The 17,685-nt window shown below is 37.5% G+C and overlaps 3 protein-coding genes across 3 annotated transcripts; 1 reads left to right on the top strand and 2 right to left on the bottom strand.

The window, feature by feature from the left end:
* Nucleotides 1-1,716: 1,716 nt before the first annotated feature.
* On the bottom strand, nucleotides 1,717-8,480 carry LOC111802408 (glutamate--glyoxylate aminotransferase 2). Its single transcript, XM_023686759.2, has 14 exons — nucleotides 8,269-8,480; nucleotides 6,682-6,883; nucleotides 6,339-6,404; nucleotides 6,024-6,141; nucleotides 5,684-5,765; nucleotides 5,487-5,574; nucleotides 5,221-5,379; nucleotides 4,501-4,674; nucleotides 3,972-4,103; nucleotides 3,817-3,882; nucleotides 3,673-3,737; nucleotides 3,505-3,596; nucleotides 3,277-3,433; nucleotides 1,717-2,036 (listed from the first exon to the last, which is right to left on the bottom strand). Exons 2-14 carry the CDS (start codon nucleotides 6,796-6,798, stop codon nucleotides 1,907-1,909), a joined length of 1,446 nt encoding a protein of 481 aa, XP_023542527.2. The 5' UTR covers nucleotides 6,799-6,883; nucleotides 8,269-8,480; the 3' UTR covers nucleotides 1,717-1,906.
* A 1,554-nt stretch (nucleotides 8,481-10,034) lies between these two features.
* Nucleotides 10,035-11,374, bottom strand: LOC111802049 (peroxidase 57-like). Its single transcript, XM_023686305.2, has 3 exons — nucleotides 11,088-11,374; nucleotides 10,958-11,014; nucleotides 10,035-10,844 (listed from the first exon to the last, which is right to left on the bottom strand). Exons 1-3 carry the CDS (start codon nucleotides 11,328-11,330, stop codon nucleotides 10,104-10,106), a joined length of 1,041 nt encoding a protein of 346 aa, XP_023542073.2. The 5' UTR covers nucleotides 11,331-11,374; the 3' UTR covers nucleotides 10,035-10,103.
* A 1,695-nt stretch (nucleotides 11,375-13,069) lies between these two features.
* LOC111802231 (AP-1 complex subunit mu-2) lies at nucleotides 13,070-17,184 on the top strand. Its single transcript, XM_023686523.2, has 11 exons — nucleotides 13,070-13,505; nucleotides 13,811-13,957; nucleotides 14,329-14,391; nucleotides 14,510-14,686; nucleotides 14,773-14,876; nucleotides 15,379-15,486; nucleotides 15,661-15,757; nucleotides 15,850-15,947; nucleotides 16,052-16,193; nucleotides 16,265-16,387; nucleotides 16,751-17,184. The coding sequence occupies exons 1-11, from the start codon at nucleotides 13,377-13,379 to the stop codon at nucleotides 16,847-16,849; spliced, it is 1,287 nt and encodes a 428-aa protein (XP_023542291.2). The 5' UTR covers nucleotides 13,070-13,376; the 3' UTR covers nucleotides 16,850-17,184.
* The last annotated feature ends 501 nt before the right edge of the window (nucleotides 17,185-17,685 follow it).

Below are 17,685 nucleotides of genomic sequence, written 5' to 3'. Positions count from 1 at the left end.
GGGAGATACGACTAGTTTTCAACTTCTCCCTACCCAAGGTTATATATTGTAAGTCGTTGTTATTTATCTCTTGCTTACTTATATAACGTCTCTTTCAAAAATCTCTCTCTGCCCTCGCTTTCTAAAACCTTCTCTTAAAACCGAGGCTAGAGGCTCGAGCATACGTCGCTTGACCGTAGGCGACGCAAGAACGAATTGGCTTAGCTCACTTGTCGTTGGAAAGTGAGTGCCGTACAATCGCAAGCCCACTGCCATTAAAAGTGCGATTGTGACACCGAGAAGACAATGGAGAGTATAATCTCGACCTCTGTATCCGTTTAGCATAAAAAAAATTTCTTTTCTCTCCCTCCTCTTCTTTCGGTTTCTAAATGGGAATAATGTCTCACGAGTTAAATGAACATCTCTGACTAAATCCAATAATAAAATATTTAATTATACACATTATTCATAAAAAAAAATTCACGTGGTTGCAAATTAAAGGTGTTTTATGTAAATTTATAATTTATCTCATAGACAACTATCTTGTTATTATTATTATTATTATTATAATTATTAATAAAAAGAAATTAAAGTCATTATTTTTAGAATAATTAATTATTTCACATTTGGACTAAATAAAATGATGCCGACATTTATATTAAAATTTTGACTCAAATTTATATGAATAAACAAATATTAGATATGACAAAGGTATAAATATTACATTTATTTTTATATTAAAATAAATTATTTTGTCGTTTATGAAACTTAGGATGCCAAATATGGTTTGTTTTCTTTTTCTATTTTGAACTAAAAATAATTAAACTTTATATTTTATATATTTTAAAAAATAAATAGCACAGTTTCTATTTTTTATTATTATTTATTATATTGTTGTTACGCATGATATAATAAAATATATAACATATTAAAAAAAAATTATATTAAATTTTAACCTTCGAATGTTGTTTTAATTTGATTCGTCATTTACTTTACTTTTAATTTAAATTATGTTGACTTAAGTGAATTAGTTTAATTATATTAATTTATAAATTGTCGGTCAACTTTTAATAATCACTTGTAAGCCACGTACACAAATAATTATATAGTTTAATTATAATTTGTCGGACACATTCACAATTTTTAATATAGCGTTGATAATGAGTTTTATTTGTGATTAGACAATTGAAGAGCCTCGATTAAGGGGAGGCGCACTTTGTTCAAGGAGAGGTGTTGGATGATAAAAGTCCCATATCGGCTAATTTAGGGAATGATTATGGGTTTATAAGTGAGGAATACTAACTACATTGGTACGAGGCCTCTTGTGGAAGCCCAAAGCAAAGCCATGAGAGCTGATATTCAAAGTGGAAGCCCAAAGCAAAGCCATGAGAGCTGATATTCAAAGTGGAAGCCCAAAGCAAAGCCATGAGAGCTGATATTCAAAGTGGAAGCCCAAAGCAAAGCCATGAGAGCTGATATTCAAAGTGGAAGCCCAAAGCAAAGCCATGAGAGCTGATATTCAAAGTGGAAGCCCAAAGCAAAGCCATGAGAGCTGATATTCAAAGTGGAAGCCCAAAGCAAAGCCATAAGAGCTGATATTCAAAGTGGAAAATATCATACCATTGTGAAGAGTCAGATTCATATTTTTGAAACAAAGTTCAAGATTATCTTTCCGGTGGTTGGCAATGGTGTTCACCAAAAGGTGCTTCTTCCTTGTACAGCTAAACTCCCTGATCATCGCTTACAAAGTGCAATCCAATAATTTTTTTGAAGAACAAGAGTAAAATATGATCATTCAATCCAATAGAACAATAAAGTTCTTACGATAAGGATAAATATGTACGCTTGCAAAAGCTTTACAGTAATGGAAGAGTATATCATGAATTCGGAACGCTACTCGGAAGGAAGATGCCCCCGATCCGTCCGATCACATTCTTGAATAGCCCCTATGATCTTCATATTCCTCCATGAATGCATCGTTGAACTTCTTGAAACTTTCCATGATTCCAGGCATGTCTTCCTCAGCTGGTAAAATGGTTGTTCTCAAATGGAACACCCTATAGGAAAGAATCAGCCAAAACGTAGTAATATCGTACGTTGTTAAGATACAAGAGGATTGTGTTCGAGATATTCAGATTCTAAAAGACTGTTAATGTGAGATCGTATATCGGTTGGGGAGGAGAACGAAACATTCTTTATAAGGATGTGGAAACGTCTTCCTAGTAGACGCGTTTTAAAGACCTTGAGGGGATGCCTGAAAAAGAAAGCCCATAGAGGACAATATTTGCTAGCGGTGAGCTTGAGCTGTTACAAATGGTATCAGAGCCAGACATTCGGTGATGTGCCAGCAAGGATGCTGGACCCCAAAGGAGAGTGGATTGGGGGGTTCCACATCAATTGGAGAAAGGAAAAAGTGCCAGCAAGGACACTAGGCCCGGAAGGGGGTGGATTGTGAGATCTCACATCGGTTGAAGAGTAGAATGAAACATTTTTTATAAGGGTATGAAAACCTCTCCCTAAGAGAGGCGTTTTAAAAACCTTGAAGAGAAACTCGAAAGGAAAAGCCCAAAGAGAACAGTATCTACTCGCGATGGGCTTGAGCTGTTACAAATGGTATCAGAGCCAGACACCATGCAATGTGCCAACGAGAAAGTTGAGCCCTGAAGGGGTTGGACACGAGGCGATGTGCCAATAAGGACGTTGGTTCCTGAAGGGAGGTGGATTGTGAGATCCCACGTTGGTTGGGGAGGAGGACGAATTTTTTTTATAAGGGTATGAAAACCTCTCCCTAGCACACGGGTTTGAAAAACTTTAAGGGGAGGCACGAAAGATAAAGTCCAAAGAGGACAATATATACTAGAAGTGGGCTTTGACTATTACAAATGGTACCAGAGTCGACACCAGACGATGTGTCAGCGAGGAACCTGAGCCCGAAAGGGGGTGGACACGAGGCGGTGTGCCAGCAAGGACGCTGGCCCCCGAAGGTGGGTGCATTGGGGCATCGATTGGAGAAGGGAATGAGTGTCAATGAGGACGCTGGGCCCCGAAAGGGGGTGGATTGTGAGATCCCACATCGGTTGGGGAGGAGAACAGAAACATTCTTTATAAGTGTATGGAAACCTCTCCCTAGCAGACGCGTTTTAAAAACCCAAAGAGGACAATATCTACTAGCGGTGGACTTAGGCTATTACAGTTAAAGTGCTTATGATCTTACGTACATTGTCGAGATACAAGAGGATTATGTTCGAGATATTCAGACTCTAGAAGACGGTTAAATTAAAGTGTTTACGATCTTACCCTTCTTTCTGCCCAAAGCCTGAACCAGGAACAGTGGAGATTCCAGTGGCTTCCAAGAGCTTAAGACAGTAGTAAACATCAGGCACTTTCCCCAACTTTTTGGCAGCCTCAATAGCTCTTGGTGGGAGGCGTATTTGAGGGAACGAATACATAGCACCTGTGAACAAATTCACTCATTTTCTTCATCAAATCTTACAATAATCAGTCTGGGAGTGCCCAAAAGCATACCTTCAGTGAAATTGCATATCACATTCCTACAGCTATTGAACCCATCAGTCATTATTCTAGCTCTTCTCCTCAGTGACTCAAGGATCCCCTTGCTGCAGTGACCCAAAAGTGATATCAAAACAATTGAACTAATGAAAACTATGATCTTGCACAACCAAACAGCCATACCTCTCTCTAATGAACTGATCATATGAGATATCACCAGGCTTTGGTGGGTTAACCATCAACCCCATCTGCAAAGAAGTCAGACAATTCAAGTGTGCTAGATCTAAACGTTAAGAAACAAGCATGGAACATGTTGAGTGGACTCACGAATATCTGAGCCGGGACGTTGGGGCTAAGTGATATAGAAGCAACCTTGTATATTTCATCGACTGTCTGTAGAGCCGGAGATTGAATCTTACGTGAGAGTTATAGAATATTGAGAGGTTATTGAATTGAAGAGTGAGGTTGTTAAGTAATCAAACCTTTGGAGGAATGTTGGTCATCTCGAAGTATCCGCCACGTTGTCCACATTCTCCCCAGTATCCTTTTGACACGGTGTGGAACGATATAAGCTGCAGCTCCTTGCTGATGGGTGGACCCATATCGAGTAGTACCTGAGAGATGCAATGGATCAGATCATTGAGTTGATGTAACAGTTCAAACCCACCGTTAGCAGATATTGTACTCTTTGGGCTTTCGTGTCCACTAGGGAGAGGTTTCCACACCCTTATAAGGAATGCTTTGTTCCCCTCTCCAATCATCTCACAATCCACACCCTCTTGGGAACCCGGTGTCCTTGCTGGCACACCACCTGTGTATGACTCTGATACCATTTGTAACAGTCCAAGCCCACCGCTAGCAGATATTGTCCTCTTTGGGCTTTCCCTCAAGATTTTAAAACGCGTCCGGAGAGGTTTCCACACCCTTATAAGGAATGTTTCGTTTTCCTCTCCAACCGATATGGAATCTCACCGTTAAAAATGTGGAAACTTAGCTATGATGACCATTTACCTTTCTAGAACTAATGAAGGGGCGTTCATCTTGGTATACGTTTTGCTGATACACCTCATCTCCAAGCAAGACCAAGTTTTCTCGGAAGCAGAAGTTGAGTATCTCTCTCAGATTGGCTTCACTAAGGCATTGCCCAGTGGGGTTCCCAGGATTTATGATCACCATGGCTCTTACCTAACCAAAATCCGACATATAAGATACGAGTTATCGGTACGATTTCAGCCTGAAGACGAACACACTCAAATATGTGAATGTGGGGAATATCAAAACTTGGCATATCAATGTTTAATGAGCTATGAATGCAAGATCGACTACGATAACTCGGTTTCAAAGTTCAAAAACCGAAAACTTCTATTCCTAGTTTCATGTTTCATGAAAAAACTGTTAGGATCGTACAACAACGCACACACTCGATATAGATGAACACAAAGAATAGGACCTCAGGTATGTACAGTAAGAGAGAATACAGAGAAGGCAGACAAAGCACTGTCACATATGGTTCAGTGTACTACATATAATTTTACCAGATATAGTCACTTACTGTATATAACCATCTACCGTATATAGCTTTTACTATACATCTCGATTTACTATTTATGACCATTTACGTCATTTACCATATATAGCTTAAGTATGTATAACCATTGACTGAGCTATAAATAAGCAGCAGACTCCATGACCTAACAAAAACGACGCAATAAATATAAAAGATGCACTAACATTAATTCCTTTAGAGCGAGCTTGAGCAACCGACTGGCGAAGATCATTAACATCAAGACCCCAATTTGCAGTCTCTTCTAGGTAGTATGGAACAAGAGAGCCGCCAAGCAACGCAATGGCAGCCGAGTAAAGAGGGTATTGAGGAACTGGGACTAGAATCTGATAAGATATCAATTTAAAACTTAACAACCAGACAAATAAACATTTTCTGAAACAAAAAGCACCCATGAGCTCCCATGAGTTCATGTTTAGTGAAGAACTAGTACCCCGTCCCCTTCGCCACGGATAATAGTATTCAATATCTGCATTACACCTTTACTAGCTCCATCCGTGAGGTATATGAGTTCGGGATCGCTGTCACACAAGGAACGAACACAATGAGCATTTTGAGGTCATTGAACCTAACTCGCACACATATGACACACGAGATTCAAATCAATATCATCAATATCATCACTATCACCTTGGATAGCCATCTCGCCTTCCTATGAACTCTGCTACTTCCTTTCTAATTGCAGGAATTCCTCGGGAATCGCTGTAAGCACCTAGAAGTGTTTCAGAAGGATTAAAAACTCCAATCAATTGAATGAACCTCCACAATAGTATGATATTGTCCACTTTGAGCATATTGGTTTCCCCAAAAGGCCTCATTCCAGTGTGGAAATGTATTCCTTACTTATAAGTCCATGATCGATCATCCCTTAATTAGTCAATGTGGGACTCACTCCCAACAATCCTCAACATATCATTCAACGATTAAATCCTAAATCACTCTAACTCGTGAAAGCAAATTAAGAAAGTACCTAGGCCTCCCGGAATCAGCGAGAGGTAATGTTTGGCTCTAGCAATGGCGTCGGCAGGAAACATTAATCCTACATTAGGATCTTCTAACAGAAAGGGAGCTTGGCAAAGAGCAACAACCTGTGTAAAAGTAAGAGTTCTTGAACTTTCAAATTTGTGTTTATACCGACCTATAGTAAACTTATTGGACAGATAATTGAAAGCTCAAGGACTTGTTAAACACATTTTATAACTTTATAAGTCTATGGACTAAACGTGTAATTTAACCAATAAAAAAGATCAAACTCGAGCAAATGAAAGTGCCGGTAGTAACGAACCTGACGTGGAAAAGTCAGTGGCTTCTGTCCAAGAGCATGAGGATTCCCAACATTAGTGAAAATGATCTGTAGAAACATTTGAGATATGAGCAACAGAAGTGTGTAGGAAAGAGTATCGAATCAACCAAGAACAAAAGTCACTCCGAACGATGTCGAAACAGGAAATGATGAAGGTTTAAACATCGGATCTTAAATTCTCTAAGCTCGAGAAGGGATTGGGATATGCTAAGTCCATTATCACAGGTAACCAAATAATTGAGCTCCTAAAGAACCAAAGTCAATCTTATAAACAGCAGAGGAACTGTTTGATTAACAGATATCTGATTAGATGAAGACGTTATACCTTTTTCCCTTCCTTCTGAAGCTCAGAAGCTCGCAGGTATAGTTCTCCTCTGACAGCATACTGAGCCCTTTTCACATTTTCGTTAATCGACTCGTAGTCGAGTGCCTTGTGTGACATGATTTATTGAACTTCTTTTAGCTGTTACTCCAATACAGTCAAGAACAAGCTTGAATTTACCAACAAAACAAGATCTGCCCTGAACCTGAAATTGAAAAAGAGAGACAGGTTGACAAATAAGAAACCAAATGGAGATCTTTAGAAGATACTCGAAGGGTAAACATACCATGAACTATCAAGTATCAAAGTAAGTTTTTACAATAAGCATTTGGATTCATAATGGCTTGACATGGTATCAGAGTTTTACATCAACATTTGGGGCTGAGTTTCGTGAATCCAATTAATAGTTTTATGTTTACCGGGGATTTACAAACACGAATCCACAGAAAACAGCTGAAAACTGTGAGATCCCACATCGGATTGGAGAGAGGAATGAGTGCCAGCGAGGACGCTGGTCCCCGAAGTGGGGTGGATTGTGAGATCTCACGTCGATTGAAGAAAGGAATGAGTGCCAACGAGGACACTGGGCCCTGAATTAGGGGTGGATTATGAGATCCTACGTCGATTGAAGAGAGGAACGAGTACCAACGAGAACGTTGGGCCCTGAAGGGGGGTGGATTATGAGATCCCATATCTATTGAAGAGAGGAACGAGTGTCAGCGAGGACGCTGGGGTATAAAGTGGGGTGATTTGTAAGATCCCACGTCGATGGAAGAGAGGAACGAGTGCCAGTGAGGACGCTCGACCCCAAAGGGGGGTGGATTGTGAGATCCCACATCGATTGAAGAGAGGAATGAGTGCCACTGAGGACGTTGGGCCCTGAAGGGGAGGAGAACTCACATTGGTTGGGGAGGAGAACGAAACATTCTTTATAAGGGCGTGGAAACTTCTCCCTAGTAGACGCGTTTTAAAAACCTTGAAGGGAAGCCCTTAAGACCAGAAGGGCAATAACCGCTAGCGGTGAGCTTGGGACGTTACAAAAACGTTCAATGAGAGACACCATAAATTTCAAGCAACTAGCTCCTTGAACCAAGAATGATTACTAGAAAAGAAGGGCTCAAAAAGAATCCCTTCTTCCAATATTGCAGATAAACAAGTAGAACAGATATAAATGGATTCAATCAGCTCAGAGCAGACTAATCTATACAAAAGAACAAACCATGAACCCTAATAACTCTTTTGATATCTGAATTCTTGCATCCAAACAACAAGATATCAACAAAAACGACATAGAAATCAACGAACAAACAAAACAAAACAGCATGATTTTGATTTCATCACCAGCCAATCTAATATAGTATAGAACAATCAAAAGAAGAAGCCATTGCCTAATGATCAAAACCCACCAAACCTAAACCACAACATCACGGATTCATCAATAAATCAACAGAAAAAACAGGAGCAATGCAGATTTAACAGTGACAAGGGGAAGAACAAGAACTCGATGAACAATCAGATTAAGGCAACAGCTTGGTTTAGGAGAATCGGAGGTGGGTAGCATTCAAAATGGCGTAGGGAAATGGAACTCACCTGCGTTCGAGGCAAGCGCAGCACAAGAGAGGGGGGGAAGGGGATTTTTTGAGCATAAATGGAATGTAACGATGAAGCAGAGCCACTGAAATTTGGAGTGTGGATTTTTGGGTATTGGAAATTTGAAGAGATAAAGTTGTTGCAACTAAAGTGTGGTGCAGCTTCATACAGAGAGTATGGTTTTGATAGGCTGAAGAAATTTGGTGGCTCTGTTTCTTTGGCTCGATGTTCATAGTTTGGACAAGGAAATCAGTAAGTAGTGGTGGGTGTTCTTCTAAGACACGAAATTAATCCGCTAGAGAAACCCCCCAAAAAGATGATCGGAGAAGCCTCCTCATTCTATTTCATTTTCCATTTCTGTATTAAAAAAAAAAAAAAAAAAAAAAAATCTATGTTGATCGCAATATATTTCTAAAAATTTAAATTTTAATATTATAACGTAGTTTTATAATGTTGTAGGGTTGAAAAGTTTGTATAGTTTGACTAATTAATCGCAAGTCAAGTAATAAAAAGTCAAAAGTTCAGATTAACGAACTATTAATAGAATAAATAAAATAATTATTTTATACGTATGTATGTGTATATGTATGTATATAGATAGAGAGGAAAGCGAGGAATAGAAAAGGAAAGCGGTGAGAGATTTTTTGAGCTAAATGAGGTCCGGGATGAAGATTACATTCTCCATCCCTGTTCTCGGCCTCAACCCCGTCCCGCCTCTCAAGGCAATAACTAACTTATTTATAACCATAATATTGGAATTTTGGTAACTATCTCATCAAATAAAAAATAAATTATGAGAGTTCGATCATAGTAAAATTTTATATATGACATCATGTAAATTTACGATCAATCGTAAATTTGTTTTATTTATAAAATAAATGGATAGTTGAACATAAAATTATTTATATTCTACGGTCTAATCTATGGGATATGTTTAATCAATTTTTAATTATCTCTTATTCGTTTAAATACATCGAAAATATTTTTATTTTTAAAAATATTACAATATTACCCTTTAACTTTTTTATATATGCTTACAAATTAATGTTGAGATATAAAAATCGTTAGAATGTTCAAAAAGTCAACCTAATGTCGTTCTTTAAAACTTAATTCATTCGTGCATCTTAGTCCCTATAATGTCATTTTAAGTCATTGCCCTCTATATATATATAAGTGGTAAGGATGGGACGAAAATAATTATGGGCCCCGCTATATATATATATATATATTTATTTATTTATATATTTATTTATTTATGTATAATTTTTTTTTTTGTTTTTTTTGTTTCCATTTTCAAAGTGGACAATATTATCTAGTTATAGAGGTCCGTTGTTTCTAACACAATATAAGAATCATGTCTTTTATCATAACTTAGTAATATTAATAAAATTTTTAAATGTCGAACAAAGAAATTAAATATGGAGGACATTATCTTCATTATTAAATATTAATAAAAATATACCTCATATATTATGAGAGGAGGACGCTATTTAAAAAATACTCGTAAAATATTATTAGCTGTTTAAAAATATACCTCATATATTATGACATCATCTTCATCATCTTCATTATTAGCTGCTTAAAAAATACTCGTAAAATATTAAAACTAACATTCACACTCTCTACCCTTATCAATAAAAAGTTTTTAAAAAATTATTACGGTTGATATAGGGACAAAATCGTCTATTGTCACCTCATATATTATCTATAAAAGTTTTAATGTTATTTCAAAAAGTTCATGCCTCTATTTTTGAATTTTTTAAAAATTAAAAATAATGGTATTTTTATTAATTAAAAATAAATGTAATGAGATTTTTTTTTTTCTTTTTTAAATATTATAAATTAACAGCCCGACAATTCTTCCTAATCTCCCCTGCATTTCCGGTGAGCACATCCACCCTGCTAAGCCGAACCAGAGCCCTCGTAAATTTCTTCATCCACATCTTCGGTTCCGCCGCCATTTTTCCGACAAGCTCCGCCGTTTTCGGATCATCGGCCATATTCTGGTCGGACTGCAGCAAGGTTTTTCCTTCTCTCATCCTCAGATAAAACGAATTATCCAGCCTGAAAGGCGACGACGGATCCAAATACACTAATCTATCACCTCCCTCCGCCGCTAAATTCACCGGAACCTCATCTGCCGGCGGACACATCGCCGACAGGTAAGAAGCGTACGCCGCCTGCAATTTCGGATCTCGACTTCCCGTTTCGCTGTAATTGTAAATTCTGTCTTCGAAAACACTGCATTGTACTTTTCCGATCGAGTGCGCTCCGGTCAGAGTCACCATTTCGTCTACCGTCATTCCCTTTCTTGTGAATATTGCCGCCATTTCATCCACCGTCATTGCCGGAGTTGGGAGGTTGTGGAATACATCGGCCGCGCGTGAGATCACACCGTCGCGACGGCCGGCCGGGATTTTGAAGTATGGTAAACCGGAGAAGACGGTAGCATCTCTTGTTACGTAGGCTGTTATATCGGTACAAGATACAATTTCGGGACATTCGTTCTCGAGCTTGTCCTTTATTTCGTCGATCAATTCGAAGCCTCTCATCGTTTTGCCGTTTCCCAGTGATGCCTTTTGTTAAAAATGAGAAACGGAAATGAGATCAAAAGTAAAATTATTAACGTTCACGACGTTTAAATAGGATACAAGCTACCAATTATATATAAAATTAAATTACATAATACCTTTTCTATCGGTTCGCCGGAAAGGGTTGAATCCAGTAAAATTGAAGCGTCGCATCCCTATTCGGTTTCAAATCTTGAATGTGAAACTTCAAGCCATGGAAATTAAAAGTTGAGGAATTCTAAAACTTACATTGACAAAGCAATCGTGAAAAAACAGGCGGAGGAGGCTAGCAGCGAGAGTCGGATCTTGACCAAGGGCAGCGCGGGTAAGATCGGCGGCGATTTTCTCCGCCTGCGGGCAGGTATATTGATAGAATCTAGCGCGCAAGTTCCAGCCTTTTTTCTCACCCGCCGCAGAACAAGTTCTAACGGTTAGACAACAAGCGATGAGGAAGGCGGCGCACGTTACCCGGCCGACCCGACCAACCTCCATTGATCGGAATTTTAAGAGTTCTCCAACGAAGCTGACCGCCTTTCTCTGATAGCAGTAAATGTGGTTATAAATTATAAGAAGACGAGGACTTAGAATTGGTTAGTTAGTTTTCCTCCCGAATCTTGGGAACTTATGAGGTGTTTTGTCTAAAAATATTGGTGTCGGCGGTTTTGTCGTAATAATAAAAGTTAAAATGGTTGAGAAAAGGGTAAAAAGGGAAAGAAAAAAAGACCGACCTATTTAGAGTTCCGATTACAAGCTGGGGTGTTGAATTGACCAAAATATTAGAGATTTGAATCATTACCCACAAATGTTGTTATTTTGACGTTAAAATGAGTGTTATGAACACAATTAAGCATATCCATCATAAACTAGTATAGTGGTCGTAACTGTAACGACCTGCTTTGTAAGGAACTCGAGCCATAGATCGTTACTCATTGACGTGGACATAAGTCAATTGTGTAAAATTAAAAACATTTAAACACATGCATACATGTCTCAAATTCAATTAAAATAATAATAAAATATTAATTTTACCGATCAAAATACAATATTAGAAGTTCAAACTATTTAAAATAGAGGGTTTAAAGAACAAGTACGAAAGGAGTTCTAGACTCAAGTGTGACGGGAATACCTATAGCCAACAACCCACATGTGTCTCCGCTTGGACCGCTACATCAAGCTCCACCTGAAAATAAAACTAAAGTAACAGGGTTGAGTACATAAAATATACTGAGTTAGCAGCTTGCTGATATTTTATACTTCGTTCTTTAAGTCTTATAAAATTGCGTTGTTTTAGAAGTTCGTTCCTACGAGTAAGCTCTTCATAGGTTACACTCTAGGTTAAGATATTTTCGTGGAAGTTAGTTCAATTTTTTAGTTCCTCCACCTATATCGACCTCCGGCCCTTAGAATTTTGTTAACTTTTCTAGGCCTCATGATTAGTCGTTTCTACTAGTCTCTTCCATCATCGTCATAGTTTCCACCCTAAACTGTACGCCCTCGAGACACGACCTCAATATCAGTCTTGTGGGATTCATGCATTCTGAGATTTGGCCATCTCTCAAGGGTACTACTGCGAACCCCTATCGCTCGTGATAGGTTCACTAAGAGGAAACTAACTAACAATCCCCTGTATAACCGTTAAAATCACATACATATACAATAGAGACATAACGTAGCGACAAAACACATGGATACCTAGTCACTGTTTCAGTTTCGCTCGAATTGGAGCTCAACCCATATCTTTTTCAAAAAACGTGCATCATAACGTTCAACGTGCTCTTACATACAACAAATCAACTGAGTGAGTCAACCAATTCGAAATCGTGTAGTCGTTGGACAAACGACGTATACTCAAGCCTTTAGTCTCGTTTTGAAAAGGAAATTTTAGAAAACGAGGCAGAGAAATTTTTGAAACAGAGTTTGAAGGCAATGTTGAAAGTAATGATATAAACTAGCAAGAAATATAACACAACGACTTAGATAACATATAACTAAGAATTGACGACTAGTTACTACGAGGCATTTCAAACCTATTAGATGTAGACATGATTTTGTGGAAATGAATTTTTTTAATTTTTTATAATTCAATAAATAAAATCCAATTAAAATTGTATAAATTAATAAAAAGAATTCAATAAAACTTAATTAAAAAAAAAAAAAAAGAGAATTAAAAAGTAGAAGGAATTAATTGAATAATAATTTTCAAAGAATTTTCACATCCTTGCGCTGATTATGAATTTTATTTATCAGAAAAAAGGAAGGAAAGGGAAATAACTCGGCAAATTGGAACAGCTTGCCGCAGATCGTCCTCGACTCATGGTTGAGCGTCGTCGGCATCTAGAGGATTCAAGTTTCTGGCTCGACGATGTGTCGAATTGATTCATGTAGATCTACCGTTCTAGCCAGTTGATTCTTCTGGTGGAAATCGCGAGATCTCCATCAATTTCTTATGCTCACCTTGTTTGATCGTGAACAACCTAGCTAGCGGAAGGAAGAATTGTTTCTACTAGTGATTTACAGAGCGTTATCGGATTCAAATCAATGGCGGGGGCGGCCTCCGCGCTGTTCCTATTAGATATCAAAGGGCGTGTTCTCATTTGGCGCGACTATCGTGGCGATGTCTCGGCAGTTCAGGCCGAGCGCTTCTTCACCAAACTCATCGAGAAGGAGGTTTTGGATCTTTGTTTAATTTAACCAGTCCTTCATAGAATCAAAGTCTTATTTACATTTTAGGTTGAGTGATTTAGTTTTTGTTCACTAGTTAATTGATGATAAATGCGACTGAATCAGAGAGAATTGGAGGTGCTCTTTTCGGATTTGTTTCTCTAATGTCATTAGGCAGAAGATTCAAATAAGGAAATGGGGAAATACAACGATTTGAATCACTACGGGACAGTTTGTTTAAAATCTGAATTGCATTAGCTTGTCAAGAATTTTGCTATATGATTTCTTATAGTTAGTTCTTTTGATGTTAGGGTGATCCACAATCTCAAGATCCAGTAGTTTACGACAATGGCATAAGCTACATGTTTATTCAGCACAATAACGTGTACCTGATGGTTGCTGCCAGGCAGAATTGCAATGCTGCAAGTCTTCTTTCCTTTTTGCACCGACTAGTTGATGTGAGTTGTGTATATTATCGTAGCGTTCCCCAAGAAATTATTTAGGTATTTCAAACATGTTTAATGTGCATAAATGATGCACACGCTATCTTTGTTCCTGAAGTTTCATGGGTCACTAATAGTTCGGATAGGATTCCTTAAAACTCAAGGTTACTTATGATCCTTTTTTATTTCTATCAACAGCAGGAGATTTTTTTTTTTTGTCCAATTAGTTTATTTTTCTGGGTTGATGACTGTGGCAACTGAATTCGAACTGCGTTCCTTATATATATATATATATATAAAGTTCACTTTTGGGGCTTCAGAGAAAATATGTATCATGATGAGAAAGAAAAGTAACAAATGGTTTGACATGGATCGCTATGCTACAGGTCTTCAAGCATTATTTTGAAGAGCTGGAAGAAGAATCACTTAGGGACAACTTTGTTGTGGTGGTAAGATGTGCCTATCACAGATTGAACCATTATAAATTTCTTACATTGTTTACCCTAGCATATGTTGTGATTTATTTCAGGTGGTTAATGATAATATTGATACTTATATTCTTTGTAGTATGAGTTGCTTGATGAAATCATGGACTTTGGTTATCCTCAATACACTGAGGCAAAGATTCTTAGTGAGTTTATAAAGACTGATGCTTATAGAATGGAGGTTGCTCAGAGGCCACCCATGGCAGTAACAAATGCAGTTTCTTGGCGGAGCGAAGGAATAAATTACAAGAAGAATGAAGTATGTGCTATTTAAACAAATAAGCTGCATATGTTCATTTGTGATTCTTAAAGCTTTATAGGTAATGTCCTGTTCTTATTTTCCAGGTCTTTTTGGATGTGGTGGAGAGTGTTAATATACTTGTCAACAGTAATGGGCAAATAATTAGGTCAGACGTTGTTGGGGCATTGAAGATGAGAACTTACTTAAGGTCTGCTCACTGTGCTTCGAGAAATTTACATATTGACATGGACTATGCTTGTACTTTCTTCACTTGTATATTGCATGCAAAATCCTCAGAAGTACTTGTCCTGTAGTCAATAAGATTTTTGTAGTCACGGAGACATATAGTTAACTCTTTTTTTACTTGCAAACTCTGAACTGGGAAAGAAACTGCTTAGAAAGTATTATTTATTTAGTTATAGTAAGCGTAGAAGAAGTGTTAACTTAATGTTAAAAGATCCAAACTCTCAAAAGGATGATATTATACGAACTAGTCTCTTTTTATTATTTCAATGAAAAAATTCTTTTCTCTTTCAAAAAGAAGTGTTAACCTTGAAACACATGAAGATTGTCTGTGTTGTTATCCAAGTCTTCATTTCTTTGCTTTTCAGTCTCTCCTTTCAGTGATTTGTTATAATATCCTTTTTCATTCGATTTGTATCTTAGTTAATTGATAAGCAGAATTCAAGATTTGGTTTGTTTGTTGTTAGTGGCATGCCTGAGTGTAAGCTTGGGCTCAACGACAGAGTATTATTGGAAGCACAAGGTCGAAGCACAAAAGGAAAAGCTATAGATTTGGAAGACATCAAATTTCACCAGTATGTATCAACCATTTGGTGTTTTTTTTTTCTTGTACTAGTAATATATGTGTATTGTGTTCAGAGACTAATGTCATAATGTATGACTTTCAAGTGTTGCCCAAGTTTCTAACTAAATGTTCAACTTTTTGTGTTGCCTTTAGTTCTCAACTAAATGCTTATTTTTTTGTTTAGGTGCGTACGCTTGGCCCGCTTTGAAAATGACCGAACCATATCCTTCATACCGCCAGATGGAGCTTTTGATCTCATGACTTATAGACTCAGCACTCAGGTTGGGTATATCCATGTGAATTCTTTTTTCTAGTCATAGCTGGTCATTTCTACTATTTCGTCATATGATGTGTTTCATCCTTCTGTTGTCAGGTAAAACCTCTTATTTGGGTAGAAGCTCAAGTGGAAAGACATTCAAAAAGCCGTATAGAGATTATGGTAAAAGCAAGAAGCCAGTTCAAGGAGCGTAGGTATTGAATATGTCTTCGTGTTTACTTTATTTGCAAAAGAAAAGTTTTGATAAATTTTTTATCTTCTTGGTTCCTTTCTATTAACCAAAAATTTAATCTTACAGCACTGCAACAAATGTTGAAATTGAGTTGCCCGTGCCAGCGGATGCTACCAACCCAAATGTTAGGACCTCAATGGGGTCTGCTTCTTATGCACCCGAAAATGATGCATTGTGCTGGAAAATTAGATCTTTTCCAGGTGGCAAGGTATTAAAAAATTTATTTGCATCTCTGTCAATGACATCTTATGCAGGAAGCTAATATTTTCGATAAATCAGGAGTATATGTTAAGGGCAGAATTCCGCCTTCCTTCCGTTACATCTGAAGAAGCGACTCCAGAAAGAAAAGCACCAATTCGTGTAAAGTTTGAGATACCATATTTCACCGTTTCTGGAATCCAGGTATCCATATGCTTTCTCTGATTCTCGTTATTCATGTTTGCCATTCAAGAACATGATAGGTCTTGTTTCTCCCCTCTTGACTTTTCCATGCATGAAATTCCCTAAAGTTGGCATGTTTTTCTTGAAGGACATCGACATAGTCTTGTATATATTCTGTGAACATTGTAAGATTGGGTAGATTTGCATTAGTTTCGAGTTCAAATATATGAGCTACATTTTAAAGCTTTTTTCATTGCATCATGTTGGTGGAGACTGGACGATATGGATAACCGGGTTAAACATATTCTTTTTGGTGTCGAATTCGTGTACATTTTAGGAGTTATGATGTTCATCGTGTTAATGTGCAATACCGTGATTTCGTAGGTTCGTTACCTGAAGATTATCGAGAAAAGTGGGTACCAGGCTCTTCCATGGGTGAGATACATCACAATGGCTGGAGAGTATGAACTAAGGCTCATATGAAATCTACGTACTTCGATTTATACACATTTGGTTCTGCAGAGTTCATATGTGGTGGTGAATTATTGAGTTAATAATCACTGGATGAGTTGAAGATTTGTTGTTGTAGAGGATTTGGTGGGGTGGGGAGGGAATTCTGTTTTCCACTCTCTTGTTTGTGAAGCATATTGCAGCTTTTGTAAGTCCATAGTAACCTTTTCTTTTTCTTTCTTGCTACACACTTAGGTGGTCTGGTTGAATTCTGTTTTTGCTCATATTGCTTTCAACTAGCTCCATTTCCATCTTGTTCATTCCTGTTATAACCATAGTTATTTCCAAATGCACACTGTTTAACTGTTTTATTTTCTTTATAGTCTGTTCTTAACTTATCTAAACCAAGATAGATCGATGTCTAGTTTTTAATTCAACGAGAGGTAAGAATGAAGATTTGAACCTCTAATCTTTTTAGTGAATGTTTTATTGCCTTAATGGTTGTCTGAATTTTTTCGCCTTTCAATGACTCACTTAATTATGTGCAAAGAATTTCCCTCTTTGAGATAGGATCGTAGGCAGCATGGCCGACTAGTAGGTCTTTCTAGCATTTGAAGAGGTAGAATGGGTTTTTCCTATAAATAGTCATAGTGTCACGTCGAGAAAGATCAGATCCTTGCATGTTGAAAGCAACATAGCATCACTATAGATAGGAGCATAATAGATGATTTACAACTACTTCCAAATGGTATAAAATAACACTAATCTATTCATACTGCAAAGCAACATAGCATCACTATAGATATGAGCATAATAGATGATTTACAACTACTTCCAAATGGTATAAAATAACACTAATCTATTCAAAG

This window comes from Cucurbita pepo, chromosome 9 (assembly GCF_057944985.1).
Source record: "Cucurbita pepo subsp. pepo isolate OVF chromosome 9, ASM5794498v1, whole genome shotgun sequence".
NCBI lineage: Eukaryota > Viridiplantae > Streptophyta > Magnoliopsida > Cucurbitales > Cucurbitaceae > Cucurbita > Cucurbita pepo.
The sequence above is the reverse complement of the archived record's forward strand: the minus strand, read 5'-3'. Positions and strand labels throughout refer to the sequence as shown.

Excerpts from the sequence above, each read along its gene's own strand:
- LOC111802408 (XM_023686759.2), bottom strand. The coding sequence starts at position 6,798 with ATGTCACACAAGGCACTCGACTACGAGTCGATTAACGAAAATGTGAAA. Across the intron at positions 5,380-5,486 it reads TCCGTGGCGAAGGGGACGGG|ATTCTAGTCCCAGTTCCTCA; the intron begins GTACTAGTTCTT and ends ATATCTTATCAG. Across the intron at positions 3,738-3,816 it reads ACGTCCCGGCTCAGATATTC|ATGGGGTTGATGGTTAACCC; the intron begins GTGAGTCCACTC and ends ACTTCTTTGCAG.
- LOC111802049 (XM_023686305.2), bottom strand. The coding sequence starts at position 11,330 with ATGGAGGTTGGTCGGGTCGGCCGGGTAACGTGCGCCGCCTTCCTCATC. Across the intron at positions 11,015-11,087 it reads TTCACGATTGCTTTGTCAAT|GGATGCGACGCTTCAATTTT; the intron begins GTAAGTTTTAGA and ends GAAACCGAATAG. Across the intron at positions 10,845-10,957 it reads CCGGCGAACCGATAGAAAAG|GCATCACTGGGAAACGGCAA; the intron begins GTATTATGTAAT and ends TTTTAACAAAAG.
- LOC111802231 (XM_023686523.2), top strand. The coding sequence starts at position 13,377 with ATGGCGGGGGCGGCCTCCGCGCTGTTCCTATTAGATATCAAAGGGCGT. Across the intron at positions 13,958-14,328 it reads TTTTGCACCGACTAGTTGAT|GTCTTCAAGCATTATTTTGA; the intron begins GTGAGTTGTGTA and ends GCTATGCTACAG. Across the intron at positions 16,388-16,750 it reads TCACCGTTTCTGGAATCCAG|GTTCGTTACCTGAAGATTAT; the intron begins GTATCCATATGC and ends GTGATTTCGTAG.